Here is an 18,251-nt window from a genome sequence, read left to right as displayed (position 1 = left end):
GGTGAATGTATTCAAGACGATCGGGAGGGAAGGCAAGGGCAGCCTCTCCCTCTTTTTCACCGAAAATCCTCCGGGTGTCCCTGGCCCGGTGCCGAGGGGTCTCAGCGCAGAGGTAAGGGCCCCCCTACGAGTCCGGGCCCAGCCTCTCGTGCCGCCGCCCTCGCCGCGCCGCGCCCCGGCCGGATTCCCTGAGCTAGCGCGCCCCCTGCTGGCATCCGGGCGCGGGCGCAGGCTCCAGAGCGTATATAAGGGCAGCGTGGCGCACAGCCCCAGCGCGAGTGCCAGAGCCCAGCCGGCGCGGAGCGGGAGCGGTGCAGGCTGAGGTCTCTGAGCGGTTCGCCATGGCTGGCCCGCAGCAGCAGCCCCCTTACCTGCACCTGGCCGAGCTGACGGCGTCCCAGTTCCTGGAAATCTGGAAGCACTTTGACGCAGACGGTTAGTAAAGCTCCCAACTTCTGTGCCCATTGGCACCCAGGGGACCTGCGGTGAAGGGGGCAGGGGGCGGCGCTGAATGCGGGCAGGTGTACGTTTGCCCTTAGGAGGTGGCCTGGTCGCAGAGCCTGTTGGGGTAGGGTTCCCGAGTTTGGGAGACATCCGGCTGCTCTGGGCACAACTGTCAGTAACTTTCTTCCCTAACATAGATGACCCAGAGCCCACCCGCATTTGCAGCTTTATTCTGAGCAAGTGGGAGCTTTCTCAGAGAGGTGGCCTGGGCTGGGAAGGCCTCCAGGTTCCCCCTGCCATCTCCCCGACCTCCCCTGCCTTCAGCTGCTCCAGCCACAGGTCTCAGAAGCCCACTCATTTCTTTCCTCCTCTTCCCGTTTTGTTGAATGTCAGGTTAGCCCCCTTACACTGCTGGAGGCTGGGATAAATTAGGGGATCCTGAAGGGAAACTTGGCCTCCCCAGCTTGATTGGCTGGGAGCAGGAGTATAAAATGGCATTGGGGACCCTGAGCACCCCCCAGGCTTCCTTTGTCCATTTTCCAGCCGCCATGGGCATGTGGGTTTCCTAACACAGCAGCAGTGGGTGTGGTGGGGACAGCGTTGGGGTGCCAGTCCCAGACCTGTTCCCTCATAGTAATAATCCTTGGTGCTCTTGGTGACTTCATCTCTGGGTAGGGGGAGGCACCACCCTAAGTGCCTCAGTGACCAACCCTCTGTTCTGCGTGGTCTTGACACTGACTCCCCCAAAAAGCAAGGGCCGGACAGGATGACCTTTGGAGGTAGCCCCCAGCACTGGGATTCCGAGAGTCTGTGGTGGTCTGACTCAGGCATAAAGGGTGGTCCCCCTTTAGAGGCTTTTGATATCACTAGAGACTCTGTTTCTGTCACTCTGAAAAAATAAGTGATCTGATGTCCCTCTGTACGCACAGACCTGGCTAAGATGAGCATTCAAAATGTCCTGGCATCTCAGACATTTTGTGGTGTCTGCAGCTACCCTCCCCTGGGGTAGCTAATGGCTCCTGGAGGGGCTGACCCCAAAGGGAGGCCAACGGGAAAGGCTAAGACAGATGCTGTCTCCAGAACACAAGTTCTTAACCACTGCACTGCACAGCCCCCCAGGAGGCCAGGCTCAGTCCTGTGGGCTCTGACACCTGTCATTCAGGCCCCTGTCCCAGATCTGTGTGGGGTGACAGAGTGGTGGCTCAGGGAGTTTATCCTGGGGTCTGAGAGCAAGGAGGATGGAAAACAGAGGGGCGTCAGGTGTGCCTCACTCCATTCTTCCCTCCTCCCTTCCTTGCCTTGGCAGGGTGTGGAGGTGGCTGAACAGAGATCCTCTGTCCAGAGTGCTATGGGGAGGCAGGGGTTAATGTCTGGGGATGCTAATGGGTGAAATTTTGTTTCCTTGGAGCCAACTGAGAAAGCTGAAGGGGTAGGGGACTAGGCATTTGAATACCTGCGTTAGGACTGTGATCTGCCTATGAATTACTGACGGAGGTGGGTAGATTGTTAAATCTGTAAAATGGGGCTAAGGAGGGGTTGTATTTCTAATCCCCAGCTCCTGCCATAAAATTCCCGTGGTACAAAGGGCTCTCCTAAGAGAAGTGCAGCCTTTTAGTATTCCAGATGACATGCACGTTCCCTAAGGAGGCTCCTGCCAGTTTATCTGCACCAGAGACTTGCATGATTCAAGGAAAGTTACCAAGCAGCCAAGGTTACACCACTGGCTTCCTGGTAGATGAGTCAGCTATAAACAGAGGACTCTACAGTTCTACTTTCCCCCATTCTCAGAGGGACAACCAAGAGCACTGTCTATAACCATGCAGATCTTTACGTTTATCTGAGACATTGTACTTAAGCACAATTCCACCTTCTCAAGCTGTGAGGCTGCCGGGCAGACCATGACTCCCCTTATACAGATGGGGAAATAGACACAGGGGTTGATTTTTCTGAGGTCATGGAACAAGTTACTGGTGGGACTGGTTCCTGGCCAGCGTTTATTCCCCCACTCTGGTTCCTGGACACCTGCTTGGTTTGGAAGAGGGTTTTTTTCCATGATGATAGGTACACGTCTCCCTCCCATTCCCCCAAAGAAAAGCCCCCAACCCACCCTTGGGGGTGATGGGCAGTTTCATGGATCCCAAAATGGGGTCCTTGGCTTGGCTAGAGTGTAGTTAAGCTACCACCCAACCCAAGATCTTCAAAGCTTCCCACAGTCATTGTGCCTCTGGCTCCCTCCTGCTCCGGGTTGAAGGGGGAGCTCGATGCTTGCATCTTCCTTGTCTATCAGGCTCCCGCTGCCATGTCTGCATCACAGCCTCAAGGGAGTCCCAAGGAAGGGCCATGGACCCGACAGAGAAGGAAGGCAATAAGGATTAAAATACCAGAGATGAGAGAGAGGTGACTTAGGAAAATATGTATACAGCCAAGTTGGAATTCCACAAAAGGATCCAGAATTAGGCTTTGGGTGACCTTCCTCCCCTCCTGAACACCCAAAGTCTGCAGATGAGCCCAACACCACACTGCTTGAGGTGCTCCCAGCCCTATTTAGGCCTCTCTCCTACCAATTCTGGTTTCCGTTTTCAACATGAGGTTTCTCCCCAATTCTAAGAGTGCCCCCCACCACTCACAATCTTAAAAACGCCTGAGAGAACTCTCCCTTGCAGCTCTCCAGGTCCCTGGAGTGAGCTCGCTGGAGCCCAATTAACCACAGCCCCGAGAGTGGGAACCACCTCCCCACCCCTTCTGGATGCTGGCTGGTAGTAAACAAAGACGAAGAGATCTTAGGAGGCAGCTGAATCCCAACGAGAGGGAGGATGGGGGCAGGAGGACCCTTAGCCCATTTCAAAATGGAAAAAGCTACCATCACCCTTAAGAGCTGGATTATTTTCAAAATTCTTATTAGCCTTGTGGTAGAGAAAGGAAGACGTGTGTGTTTGGAGGGTGAGAAACTAGGACTCAAAGAGGCAAAATTCTTTTCACAAGATCACACAGCAAAGCAGGAAGAGGTGAAGGGGAAACCAGGAATCTGGTCTCCTAGTCCACAATACCATTCCACCAACTCTGCCTCAGCAGTCAGCCAAGGGCATGCATTTGGGAGGGTTCCAACATTGTCTCTGAAAGGCTGAGGTAGGGAAGATCACAGCCAAGCCCACCCAATGACCCTAGTGGGGTCTAGGGCTCTTCACACATCACCTCTGTGCTCTGAGTGGCCCCGACAGGGCCTTATGTATCTGAGCCCATTGCCCTGTTGCTTCCTGATCGCTTCTGTATCAGAAACTTTCCCCCTCTAAAGGACCCAGATGGCTGAGGGATGCCCAGTTCAGAGTTCACACTGTCCTTTATTTGTGGTTCTGATTAGACAGGCCAGCAGGCTCCTATTTTACTGACCATCTGCAAGCAGCAAAGTTGTAGCTCCAGAGAGAAGTGCCTTAGCTTTTGCTACCCCTTTGAAAGCAACTAAGAGTGTAGAGATAAGATGAGTTCTCTTCCAGGGGCAAGCGGACATTCATGGGTCCAAGTTGAACATCCTACTCCCTTCCAAGAATCTAGCCTACATAGATATACTCATATGTGCGCAAAAAGTTATACAAACAAGCATGTCTATTACAGTCTTCTTTGGAATTACTAACAATTTCAATGGGCATGGGGGTATGTGCTTCACTGGGGGACAGAAAAATAAATATGGTCATCTCTATGATGGAGTATGATAGGGCAAAGTGAAGCTTTTGTAGTGACATGGAAAAATGTCCAAGATGTATTACTAAGATATTGTTTAAAACTGTAGCAGAACACTATTATGATATAAGCCCATTTTTATTATGAATGACGTATGTATGTTGCAGGATATTTAGAAAAATACGACTGAATAATAGCGGTTCTCTCTGAAGAGTGGATGAGCCACATGAAAGGGGATTTTCTTTTACTTTCTAAGTTAATTTCTGTAGCACTTGAAAATTTTACAAGAGTATCTGTTTTCTGTGTAGTCAGCAAAACAATAAAGATATAAGAAGGGAGGCCAGGCACAGTGGCTCAGGCCTATAATCCAGCACGTTGGGAGGCCAAGGCAGGAGGATCACTTGAAGCCGGAAGTTCAAGACCAGCTTGCGCAACACAGTGAGACCCCCCCAACCCTCCGCTCTACTAAAAATTTAAAAATTAGCCAGGTGTGGTGGTGCACGCCTGTAGTCCCAGCTACTTGGGAGGCTGAGGCAGGAAGATGGCTTGGGCCCAGGAAGTCCAAGGCTGCAGTGAGCTATGATCGCACCACTGCACTCCAGCCTGGGCAACAGAGCCAGACCCTATCTTTAAAAAAATAACTAACTAAATAAATAAAGATATAAGAAGAAAACAATGTGATAGACACCTTTTCTTCCCTTGTAAGAAATATGTATATGTCTCCAGGTGGGGGGATCTGTCTAGACTCTTCTGGGCTCCTATTCACCTCCAAGTGGCCCAGCTGACTCAGCGGGTGCTCAAAGCCTCTCACAGGGACTGAGTCCTGCTCCTTATCTATGTGGACCCTGAGGGTTTTGAAAATAACAATAGAAGCCACAAGAGGCTGAGGATGGCTCTGCCCAGGCTCCCATCCTCGCCCTCTGAAACCCAGTGGCCTGCTGGAAGTCATCTCTAAGCCCACACAACACTGAGGACCACTCAGGGCCAGACTGCAGGGCCCAGGCAGGCTCTTCCAGAGCACGGGCCACTGCTCGTTTGTTTGTCCCCGGTTTCGGGAATGGGGAGGAAATTCACAACAGCAGCACCTCTCAGAGATGGATGGAAACCTGGGCAACTGGCCTCGGGCGGCTGCATGAGGGGTCCTGCAGTACCAAAACGAAAGACACGTTGAAATAGGGTCACAAAATACGTGACGTATATTCAGTGTTTATATAAATGACACAACAGTTACCATGCAGCATACCTATGATGTTTATAAGGTAATCGTAGGATTTATCAAAACGATTGGGTCTTGGCCCATTAAAATCAACAGGGTCTGACACTGGGAACCGAGATGAAAGTTGTCAGAGGAGAGCTTTCTCTGAACCCTGTTAGTGAACCTCTAGGGGTCTGTATACCTCTCAGTTGGGCGTGGCGTGATGTCAGGATATGAGGTTCTCAGGGAACAGCTGCTTGAGCCATCTGGGGTAGGCCCTGGAAAATGTCCCCCACCCCTCCCTTTGCTCCCACCCCCAACCCCCCAGTTCACTAACAGTGTCCACGCGCACCAGCTCTACGCTGGGAACCTCCAAGTGGGCTCTTGCCCACTATGGCTCTGCTTCTGACTCTGATTGCACCAGCCGGCAGCGGGGAGCAGCTGGTCTGTGAAGAGCTGGGGCTCCCGGGGGAGGCCGCCTAAGGGACCCATTTCACAAACAAGATGCCAACCCCACATTGCCAGGGCAGCTACCAGCCCGGCCCGGCCAGCTGTCCCTGCCCTGCTCAGCTTGTATCTTCCCCTCCAGACTTCAGCAGCTTTACCAGCCAAGCCCCTGGGGGAGGTTTCCAGGGCTAAGGAGACCCCTCAGGGAAATTAATTCCAACACCAAGGGAGCCAGAATTAATAGAACAGGCCTGAGGCTCTTCAAGAACAGTCCCTCTCCAGCCCCAGCCCGCCGGTGGATTGCATCACAGGCCCTCCTTTGCCAAGCTGGCCCATCTGGGGCCTCTGGCTTCAGCCCTCCCCCTGTCCTTGTTGGCTCTCCACTATCTCCCCTCTCACCCAATCTGCCCTATCCTTCTGGCCTCCCTCATGCCTGGGACTCAGCCCAGCATTAGGCTGCCAGATGTCCACAGGTTCAGGGGACCCAGCCCAGCTCCAGAGCCACTGGTCCAAAGCAGCACAGCCCAGAAACAGATTGAAATTCAAGTGCCCAAGCATTCAGCTGGTAGCTGGTAGCTCTTCACTCTGGGGCTTATTCTTTTTTCCAGAAGCCACTGGAAGAAGCGTGTGTGTGTGTGTGTGTGTGTGTGTCTGTGTGTCTGTGTGTGTGAGAGAGAGAGAGAGAGAAAGAGAGACAGAGAGAGCGAGAGTGAGAAGCCAGGACAAATGCAGATATGGACAGACATTGTCCCTAGGACAAACAGAAGGAGGCCAGGACCTCTGTCAGCTGTGGCTGAATCTCCTTCCCCCTCTGATTCCTCCTTTCTAAGATGGGGTTGATAACTGCTTACCAGGCAGGTTGTTAAAGAACAGATGAGGTGGGAAGCGGAAAGCTCTTTGTGAAGGATGCGCAGCATGCGAAGCCAGATTAATACTGGGGCAGAGCCTAGGGAAGCCAATTTCTTACCCCAAAGGGTAGGATTTGACTGTCCCAGAGGGTGGTCCAGATGGAGGTTAAAGGACTGTTCCCCTTCGGTAAATTTGAATTCCAGATAGACCAACAAGTGGCCTGGCCTCCTGGATGCCTTCTGGTGCAACTTAACGACGAAATTCGGAAGGTGCGAACCTTCCCTCCTTTGACCTCGCTAATCTATGGACCGCGGAGTGCTACACAGGCTGGTGCACTAGAAGCAACTGGATGCAAAATCTTGAGTGTGCTGGAGGGCTGGTTAGAACACAGGCTTCTGGGCCCCATCCCCAGGGACTCAGATTCTGTAGGTCCTGGGTCAGTCCTTAGAATTTGCATTTCTAAGAAGCCCCCAGGTGACACTGATGTGTCTGGCCTAGACCAAAATTTGAAAACCACTGAGCCATTGCTTCTCAGATTTTAGCATATTGATGAATCACAGTGTGATCAATAGACTGCTGGGCACCACCCCCCAGAGAAAGAGATTCAGTAGGTCCAAGGTGGGCCTGGGATTCTGCATTCCTAACAAGCGCCCAGGTAGTTCCAACGCTACTGGTCCACAGACTGCATTTTGAACAGCACGCCCTTATGCTCCAATCCTACTAAATTAGAATCTCCACTTTAATAAGATCCCTGGGTACTTTTTATATACCCTAAAGTTTGAGACATGCTGCTCTGAAGCAGTTCCGAACCTTGACTGTTCTGAGCTTTAGAATCACCTGCAGAGCTTTGAAAACACCCCCTTCCCCCTTATCCATTAAATGAGAAATTCTGGGGATGGGGCCAAGGCAACAGTGTTGTTGTCAGATCTTCCCAGGTGATCCTAATACACAGCCTCAATTGAGAACCAGTATTTTTTCTTTCTTTCTTTCTCTCTCTCTTTCTTTTTTTTTTTTTTTTTTTTTTTTTTTTTGAGACGGAGTCTGGCTCTGTCGCCCAGGCTGGAATGCAGTGGTGCGATCTCGGCTCACTGCAAGCTCCGCCTCCCAGGTTCATGCCATTCTCCTGCCTCAGCTTCCCGAGTAGCTGGGACTACAGGCGCCCACCACTATGCCTGGCTAATTTTCTTGTATTTTTAGTAGAATCGGGGTTTCACCGTGTTAGCCAGGATGGTCTCAATCTCCTGACCTCGTGATCCACCCGCCTCGGCCTCCCAAAGTGCTGGAATTACAGGCATGAGCCACCGCACCTGGCTTTTTTTTTTTTTTTTTTTTTTTTTTTTCTGAGAGTGTCTTGCTTTGTCACCCAGGCTGGAGTGCAGTGGCACAATCTCAGCTCACTGCAACCTCCGCCTCCTGGGTTCAAGCAATTCTCGTGCCACAACCTCACAAGTAGCTGGGATTACAGGCACACACACCACCACATCCAGCTGATTTTTGTATTTTCAGTAGAGATGGGGTTTCGCCATGTTGGCCAGGCTGGTCTTGAACTCCTGGCCTCAAGCAATCCACCCACCTCAGTCTCCCAAAGTGGTGGGATTACAGACGTAAGCCACCATACCTGGCTTGAGAACCAGTATTCTAAGGAAAGCAGTGGTGCTGGAACTCTTCAGGTTAACGGGTTTTCATCTATAAACTGATTTAGAGGAACTTAAGAGGAGAGAGTATAAATGGAAGGCAATATTTGTTCCTTCCATTTATGTGAGATTTTACATTTTCCAGAGTGCTTCCACAACATTACCTTGTACAGCTCTCACCATAATTCTGTAAAGTAGAGAGGGCATAAATAGTTACGTCCATTTTAGAGATAAAGAAACTGAGGCTCGGAGAGATTGACTTGCCCAACATCACATGGACAGTCATAGAGCAGGTGGTAGAATTATTAATATTATACCACTTACTCAGGTACCTCTTACCTGTTCAACTCCTAGGATATCTGAACGTACAAGGCTCATGGAGAACAAGGCCTCCCTGAGGTCTCTTTTCACTGAGGGGTGAAGCCTCCTCCAGGCATGGCTTCCCAAGTGTCTGTGGCCAGATGAAAGGTAAAGAAGTATTGTCTCACTTTAAATTGGGGGAAACCAAGGCACGGTGGTGATGAAGAATGGTAGCAAGAGTAGAGTAAGGAAGGAGGCAGGGTCCCTTGGTCTCACCTCAGTTCTGCTCCCTCGTGTTCACAGGACGTGGTTTGACAACAGGTTAGAAGTGACGGTTGCCACGGTAACCACATCTTTATCGCTGCCCATCCGCATGAGCCTTGCTTGGTGACCAGTCACCCCACCGGCTGCAAGAGGGTCATAGAAACAGCAGACCATTCATCCAGTGCCGACGTCCTCCTAGAAGGGTGTCCACCAGCCTCTCCTCTACCTGAGCCTCCAGTGATAAGGGCCTCCTGGCGATGGATGGGGAGTTGCTTTGAGGGAAGCCAGAGCAGCGAAGGCAATTTTCCATCCACAATGGAGGGCTGGGTGTGGAGTGTCCCTTCTGGGCCCTGCAGTGCCGCCTGCCAGTCTCTCCTCTGCTCCTCACTGTGTGCCATCAGCTGCCTGTCTGCCTCCCTCTCCCAGGCTGACCCCTGGTGCTCATGGGGAATGGGCCCACATCTAAACCTTGGTGATAGCTCCCTGAGCACCAGGCACGAGGTGGAACTGTGGCTCAGTTCAAAAACATCAAGGCTCATAGCATTGAACCACATTTCTGTCCTTTCGTTGAGGTGCCCAGAGGGAGGTGGTGGAATTCCTAGTATGGGGAGGGGGGTTCCTCCTGCCCCGGAAACCTCCTGCTGCCTGTGCTGCTCAAGCTGAATTCAGGGAAGTGGCTTCTCTCCACAGGGCTGCCCTTCTAGCTACTAGCTACTGGACCTCTTTCCCTGCCTCCAGTTTTCCTCCTTCCTTTCTCTACCCCCTTCCCGGAGGCTGAGGTTTCTTGGGAGGTCTCCCCTGCTCGTCCTTTCCAAGAAGCCCTGGAAGTCGATATCTACTGTGTGACACCATCATTCCTTCATTGCTCTCGACACTGGAAACACCATGTTTAAATTCATATCCTTGCTTATTGTCTGTCCCCTGCCCCACCCACACCCCATTAGAGCATAAGCCCCCCCATGGCAGGACCTAGCTAGCCTTTGCACCTCCAGTGCCTACACAGTGCAGATGCTCAACAAAGCTTCCTCCAATGGGCCAGGCACGGTGGCTCACGCCTGTAATCCCAGCACTTTGGGAGGCCAAGACAGGTGGATCGCTTGAGCTCAGTAGTTAAAGACCAGCCTGGGCAACATGGCAAAACCCTGTCTCTACCAAAAACAAACAAACAAACAAACAAAATTAGTCAGGCATGTGCCTGTTGTCCCAGCTACCTGGGAGGCTGAGGTGGGAGCATGGCTTGAACGCAGGACATTCAGGCTGCAGTGAGCCATGATCCAGCCACTTCACTCCAACCTGAGTGACAGAGGAGACCCTGTCTAAAAAAACAAAACAAAAAAATTCCTCAAATGAATGAATCAGTGAATTAAGCCAGGATCAGGAATGAGGACACTTCCGTTCTGGTCCTCCCTGGCTGTGTGGTCCGGAGCAAGTTGCTTGCCTTCTCTGTCGTGTGCCTCAGTGTCTTCTGTCCGCAGAAAAGGATTCTACTCTGCCATGCCCGTGTGTCTGGAAACACTGTGTGTGGGTTCATTTCCCCCACAGCAACCCACGCACACCTTACCCATAGTGAGGGCTCAGATTATCTGCTGGAGCAAAGCAAGAGGGCAAAATCGCTTCGAAAAGTTACAGACATTCCATTGACCTTCAGAACTTTCCTGCTGGGCGAGGCACTGGCTGATTGTCTGAGTTTCTTGAGGTTGTTAAACCTCCTTCAAACCTTTCTAGAAAAAAAGATGGAGTAAAAATAAATACTTACTCTTTCTAGGTCCCAGAAAAACTCCAAGGAAAAGGTGGCCCCTAGAGATCTGTACTTTTTTTCTTTGGGTTCAGAGCGTTCAGTGGAGTGGGGCTTGGTGCTAGCCTTGCCTGCTCTAGCCTCCCTCTGCGCCCCTAAATCTTTCCAACCTAAAGAAAGCAGCCCAGGGTCAAGGTGTTTGCAGCATGGGCGGGAGGCACAAACAGCGGCCATAATGGCAATGTCTGCCCGCACGTTTGAGGCTTGCTGCAGGCCAGCGCGGCAAGTGTATTATTATCCTCTTTCATCTTCACGGCAGCCGCATGAGGAGGGTGCTATCGTTGTCCCCGTTTCATAGGAGAAGAAATTGAGGTTCACAGAGGTGGTGTCCTCTGATCTGGGTACGACAGAGGGAGGAGAAGAACCAGGTGTCGGTGCCTCAGCAAGAAAGGCCAGTCACTCTGCCGACCCCCTAAATGGTAGGTGAGGGGGCCAGAGAAGAAACGGCAGAACATCGAGGACCTGGTGCAAAACAGGGCTCCACAGAGGAATGAGGGACCCTGTTCAGAGCTAAGTGGAGGCAGCTCTTGGAAACATACCATGCTGCTCTGTGGGCTTCCCCAACCCAGTTCCTTTTAGCCACCTCCTGACACACTTATGAAACAGACACATACTCGCTCCTGTGTCTGCCCAGCCGTGGCTCCTGTGGTCTCTGCTTCGCTGAACCGTGCCACGCATTCATGGTGCCAGCTCTGAGCCCCCACCTCCTGCCCTAGCCTCGGGCTTCTGGAAGCTGCAGATGCACCCAGGGCTGAGCTCAGCTTTCCACCTCCCCGTCTGACTCTACAAAGCCTCCAAGGAGAAGAATGTGACTTTGCCTTCTCAGTCGAGAAGAAATTGCACCTCAGCGATATGAGAACAGCCAGATCGCTGCAGGGAGTAACCAGGAAGAGAAAAATTCCTCATTCTTCCAACTCAGAGTATCATCAACTAGATGAATGTTTTTTTGCCTAGAAAGCCCATCTCCCTCTCCCTCACTCCCCTACTTTAGCCGGCCTCACAGGAACCACGCTCTTCTGAAATTCCAGTTCTCCTAAGAAGCTTTACAAACATCCTAGAAGGAAGATAACCACCCCATTCTAGGATAAAAGGGAACTCAAGTCTCACTCTGCAAGCCCATTACAATCACGTCTTTTCCCTGCAGACAAAAATACATAATTTACCTCATGTGATTCTTGCCATACAATATTTATTGTGGCATATTCTTCAGTAGAGAGTGCCTCTAAGTTTATTCAGAATTTAAATTCTCAGGGGACCCTAGGAGGAGAGGCTGGGAAAAGCCTCCCCTCGCAACCCCTCACAGTGGCCAGGGTAAATGCTCCTTTATTTTCTCTGTTGCGTTTGTAATTCCATTTGCCCTTGGTGAAAGCTACCACCTCCCTTCCCATTCGAGTTGAATCTGCTCTACGGGAATCTTCCTCAATGGCTTTAGATCAAATTTGGAACTTGACTTTAGGTCAGTGGTTTTCAAACTTTGCTACACAGGAAATCACCTGGGAGTGTAAAAAAAAAAAAGAAATCATGGTGCTTAGTTCACACCCCAAACAAACTGCATCAGAAAGTCTAGAGGTGGGGGCCAGATATCCATATTTTTTAAAGATCCCTGGATGCCAGGTACCTATAGTCCCAGCTACTTGGGAGGCTGAGGCAGGATCACTGGAGCCCAGGAGTTTGGGGCTGTGGTGTGCTATGATCACACTTATGAATAGCACTGAACTCTAGCCTGGCAACACAGCAAGACCCTGTCTCAAAAAAAAAGGAAAAAATCCCCAGGAGATTATTTGCCGCAGCAACGTCTAGGAGGCATTGCCTGAGCCCTGCCTGATTTCCCACCCACAAATGCCTCCTTCCCAAGCACAGCACTGACCAGTGACCTTGACTATGCATTCAGCTCAGTCCTGGTCTCTAGACCACCCAGGCTGAAGGCGTGAGAATCTAAAGGACCTCCCACTACTTATGTGATCTCGCAAGTCAGGCTGTGACCTCGAGACCTGGTTCTGATCACTGCACTCTTCCCACAGATTCATTCCCACGTTAGACACGGGTTCTAGTAATGGAACTCAGTAACAACATTTATGCTGCACTCATAATGACGAGAGGACGGGCTTTCCATACAAAATCCTGTTTAATTATAATAACCCACTTTGCAGATGAGATGAGTTCAATAACAGTCTCAAAGTCACACTGTTGTTAAGTACAGCAGAACTAGCCTTTAAATCTGCATCCACAGACCTCAGAGCCTCCTCTCTTCATTACCACGTGGGATGCCTCTCCTATCCTTGATCCCTGTGACCAAGTGTCAGGTGGGGTGGGGGGTGGGAGGTGATATCCCATAGGACAGATGACCTGTGGTTCTCTTTTTTCTGGGCCCTTCTGTTTTTGTTTGCTAGGACTGTCATAGCAAGGCACCACAAACTGGGTGACTTAACACAACAGAAATGTATTCTCTCGCATTTCCAGAGGCTAGAAGTGTGAAATCAAGGCGTCGACAGGCTCTGCTAGAACTCTGAGGGCAAATCTGCTCCCTGCCTCCCTCCTGGCTTCTAGTAGTTGCTGGCAGCCCACAGCGTTCCTTGGCTTGAACCCACATCACACTGGCCTCTGCCTCCATCTTCACGTGGTCTTCCGGGGTCTCTGTGTCTCCACAAGGCCTTCCTATAAGGACACCAACCACTGGATTTAGGGCCCATCCCAATCTAGTATGACTCATCTTAACTAATGACATCTGCAATGACCCTATTTCCAAATAAGGTCCCATTCTGGGGGAGCACTCCAACCCACTACACCTTCTGAACCCCAGGGACCCCGTTCTGGTTCTGACCAGAGCCCACCACTTGCTGACGACCTGTCACACTTCCGCCACCTAGTGCTTGCTCAGACTTTAGGGACAGATACAGAAGCTGCCAGCTTCTGCTCTCCTCTGTCCTTTCGGACACTGTGCTAGTTCCTCCCAGTATTTTCTAGCTGCTAAATGTATGTTGTTCATCTTGGATCTCTAGGTGCAAATGTCCTGGGGGCTGGACCCACACCCCTAGCTCCACTGGCCTAGACACCTGCCTGTGGGCCAGCTGGGAGAAGACATTCTCCACGAAGCCCCTGGCATGCCCACCCCATGCTCCCCTTACTATTTAGCGCTGAGATTGATTTTTTCTCTCTTTCCAGGAAATGGGTATATTGAAGGTAAAGAGCTAGAAAACTTCTTCCAAGAGCTGGAGAAGGCAAGAAAAGGCTCTGGCATGGTAAGCCCAGCCCTGTCTCCCATTGTTTGGGATTTTCCTGACCTATGCCTTTGAGCACGCTCTGTCCCAGTTATGTATGCCATAAACAGGCCTCATATCGCTGGTCCTGACACAGCATTTTATTTGTAAGGATAAAAAAATAGACTATCATCTAAGAGTACCCTATCTCAATATCCTTGGGTGTCTGGAATTGGGGGCGATTCATGAATGGACACCAGGGGTTGATGAACCCTCCTGCAAAGCTGCAAAGCTTTATGTCTGTGTATGCATATATTAATATATATGCAGTATTTTTTTCCCTAGGGACAGAGTCCATAGCTGCTCTAAGGTGCTTAGGGGTCACGATTCCAGATTGGATGCCTAGGAGGTTTCAAGTGCCCTGATTCTAGACCGGAGTTTCTCAACCTTGGCACTGTTGGCATTTGAGGCTGAATAATTTGTTGTGGCAGCTGCCCTGTGCATTGTAGGAGTTTAGTAGCATCCCTGGATCTACCTGTGAGATGCCACTATCATCCTCCTTCAAGCTGTGACAATCAAAAATGTCTCCAAACATTGCCACATGTCCCCTTGGTGGGAGATTGGGGACAGATTCGTCCTCAGAAGAGAACCACTGTTCCACAGCAACATAGGCTAGAATCCCCAGCAAGGAACTAGAGGAAAATTAAGGATTGCTCTCAGCCAGTATCTGAACCACACGGCACTGGCTGGCCTCATTCGTGGTGGTGTCACAACCTTCTAAGCCTGCCCAAAGTGACTCCAGATCACATCTCAGCCCCTTAGTGACAGGAATGTTCCTTTCCCTGGTGCCAACATGGCACGACTGAGTTTGCTAAAGGCTTTTGGGGGAGGTATGTGAAATATTGCAAAGCTCAGGTGATTGGAACTAGTCTGCTGTGATTCCCGTGTCTGGTTCTGGAGTACATGGAGTCAGCCCCACACCCTCCCATCAACTCCCTCGGGTCCTCTGGAGGTATCTCTACTGTCCCCTGCTGCGTGTCTGTTGGCCAATCCACTGTTTATTTGCAGCTCTTCAGGGAGCAGTTTGGGAGATGAGTCACAAATCTGCCAGTGAGCTCCTGGTTCAAAGCTCGGCAGAATGCCCCAATGAGAAGGAGGTCAAAGTGACGGGCTTAAAGCGTTGGAGGCAATTCATGGGTTTGTTTATCAACAGTTCTCCCGTCAACTCCTAGGATAATGAAGCCTGGATCACGGAAAGCATGGGCTTCAGAACTGACTCTGGGATCATGGGCTAGTTGGAGAAATGTGTTTTTATAAAGTGCTTTGCATCTAAAATCCTTCTCTTAGTCATTCCCTTCCTCAGATGTCATCGGGGTAATTTTCAAGTCTGTCAACAATCCCAACTGATGTCATCCAGGACTGGTTCTCAGAGCAGCTGTTATATGGTAGAAAGAATATGGGCCTTGGAAGCAAAAGCCATGAGTTCAAATTCTGGCTATACTCCCTGGGTGTCCTCTAGAGAAGTCATCTCGACCTCCATTAGTGTGTCAAATGGAAGGGCTACGAACTTCACAGGAGCTACTGTAAACTCAAAAAAGATGGCCACATTTGTGACAAGTGCCTGGGATCAGACTATGTACTTTTGTAAATATAAATAAATATTGATAAACGAATAAATATTGACAAATTGATACTAATTCCAAAAGTAAAAAGCAATCAGAGGGATTCAGGAGACTCTCATAAGTGATAGGATTTCCCTTGGCCCAATCCTGGGGAGCACACAATTCATGTGGATGTCATCAGCTGAGTGACGCAGGAGCATCAGCCATGCCAGATGGGCTCATCATCGATTAGGGAGAAGGAAGAGCTCCTTAATGCAAATAATTAATCAGCACTATCTCAAATCAGGGGAAGGTTCGAGAGCTTCAAGTCTATATTTAAGATAGGCAGCTGTGGGCCTGAAGGAATGTTTTAAGTTCTTTGCTTTCTAGTAGTCAGAATAATTGGGTGGACTATATAAATTACCCTTCGGCTACAGGATGACCTCCTCCTCATGTTCCTCCTGACATGAAAATCAGGAGTGAAAATAGCGTGGAATTGCCAGTTAGTCTTTAAAGAAGAAAATGAGCAATCCACCTTGCTATAATGAAGTGCTAACCTATTATGGGGCACTGGATGAAGTTCAGTTTGATTACAAGCTGCTTCAGTAAAGTGTTGAGGCCTTAGTTCTCACATCTGAGTGATGGGAACAAGTCCAAACCCTTCCTATAGAGTTGTAGCTTAATTCATCTCAAAGGCAGCAGGGCATGTTTGATTACGTGGTAGGGAGCATGGCCACGTGTCCTTTGAAATTTGTATGACTGAGCCTTGAAGAAGAGATGACTTGATTTGGAGGGGACCTGGAAAGGAAAACAACACAGCTGGGATCAATCAGAGCATCAGCAGAACCTGGTGCTGCACCCACTTATCCAGGATGGAAATGATTTCCAAGCCTGCTGCTCTGAGATCATGGTTCACATGAGCTACAGCAGCAAAAATCAGCCCCCTTTGTCTTTCCACAGATGTCAAAAAGTGACAACTTTGGAGAAAAGATGAAGGAGTTCATGCAGAAGTATGATAAAAACTCGGATGGGAAAATCGAGATGGCAGAGGTGAGCCCTGCCTCGCTGGTTAAGAGCTGTGTGGGAGGGGGCCTGGGCCCCTGTGCCTCTCCCAGGCATGAGCATCCTGCTGAGAATTGGAGTGAGGTGGGGGCCTCAAAGCTCCGGCACCCCCAGCACTTGGGCTGACCAAAGAGAATAGCAGGGGCTTTTCTTGTGTGTCACCCAAGGAAGGAAGAAGTGACAAACAATGACCAAAAACAGGGGTGAAGACCTTAAATGCCCACAGGGGCCAACAGGTATTGTAACCAAGTGGCAAGCCTAGCTGAAGACGCTAGGGAGGCTGAAGACAGGTGAACAAGAGACTCCATGCCCCACCTAAAGATATCCAAAGGATAATTTTTAAAAGTTACATACATATTCATACACATATAATCTATACATTTATAATTCACATCAGTAATTTACATATATAAACATATTATTTGCATATAACAATTTACATGTATCCATATATACATATATACATTCATATATGCACACATATATACACATACACACATACAGTCACACATACTCATATACAGGTGCATGTTAAACACCTCTGATAATCAGTGACCACGGTCAAGGGCTCAAGAGTGCTGGCTGGACTCTGTGGGCCATGTCTATAATCCCAGCACTTTGGGAGACCGAGGCGGAGGACCCTTGAGGCCAGGAGTTTGAGACCAGCCTGGGCAGTATAACAAGACCCCGTCTTTATAAACCATATAAATAAATAAATAAATAAATAAATAAATAAATAAATAATGATGATGGTGGTACAGGCATTAGGGCAGAGCTCCACCCAGGGTATATTGTTGGGATGCTACCTTAGGTTGGGTGCCTGAGACAGAGATTTGAGTGGAAGTGGCTTACTGAGGCAGAACTCTCTAGAGAAGGGCAGCAGCAAAGGGCAGGGGATGGTGCTGTGCAAGGATGTGACCTCAACTGGAGCCTTGCCTTGGCTAGGCTTACAGGGACTCCAGAGTGTGGACTGTGCCACAGAGTGGGTCCCACCTTGAGGCAAGGGGGCTGATCTGTTGTACCCCTGTGTCAATCAGTCATTTGGATGCAGGCTGCCCCTCTTTGGGCAAGGAGGAGACCTGTGGAACTTCCCCAGCAGGGCAGCTCTGGTCTGACTGAGGGCAGTTCTCGCGTAGGGGCAGGGGTGAGCTGTTAGCAGTCTGACTTCATAGCAGCTGAGGGGTGGCCACCAGCCTAGTTACAGAGGAGCAGGGAGAGGCACCAAGAGTGGCCACTGTAGATGCCCATGCTGATATAAGGGGGCTTAAACCAAGGGTTGGCAGACTTTTTCTCTAAAAATACAGATTAAGGTAAGTGTGTTAGGGTTTGTGGGCCATCCAGTCTCTGCCACAGCTCTTCAGCTCTGCCACTATAGCACAAAAGCAGCCACAGGTGTTATGTCAATGAGTGGGTATGGCCACGTCTTATAAAACTTTACAAACAACTTCTGGGCCATACTTGGCCTGAGGGCCATAGCTTACCATGAGAGGCTTCTAAAAGAAAGGCCAGGGGTGGGGTTGGTTCCAGGTGGAAGCCAGGGCTCCTGCTCTGCTCCCTGCAGTTCTCTTGGTTCTGTTCTCTGCCCTCAAAATACCTTCATCCTCAGGTTGTTAACAAGATGGCCACCGTAGCACAGCCATAGGCATCACATCCACATACACCCACATACATCCACATACACCCACATACATCCACATTCAACCACATGCATCCACATACAACCACATACAACCACATCCATATACACCCACATACATCCACATGCACCCACATACATCCACATACAAT

At 50.1% G+C, this 18,251-nt stretch overlaps 1 protein-coding gene across 1 annotated transcript in view; it reads left to right on the top strand.

Moving 5' to 3' along the window:
* Positions 1-271: 271 nt before the first annotated feature.
* Positions 272-18,251, top strand: part of CALB2 (calbindin 2) — a 32,494-nt gene continuing 14,514 nt past the window's right edge. The window contains exons 1-3 of the mRNA XM_005592477.4: positions 272-435; positions 13,766-13,842; positions 16,362-16,451. Of these exons, the coding sequence (XP_005592534.1) occupies positions 342-435; positions 13,766-13,842; positions 16,362-16,451 (261 nt within the window). The 5' untranslated portion in view covers positions 272-341. The remainder of the gene's footprint in view (positions 436-13,765; positions 13,843-16,361; positions 16,452-18,251) is intronic.

The sequence above is a fragment of the Macaca fascicularis genome, chromosome 20 (assembly GCF_037993035.2).
Source record: "Macaca fascicularis isolate 582-1 chromosome 20, T2T-MFA8v1.1".
NCBI lineage: Eukaryota > Metazoa > Chordata > Mammalia > Primates > Cercopithecidae > Macaca > Macaca fascicularis.
This window is presented reverse-complemented; position numbering and strand designations above follow the sequence as displayed.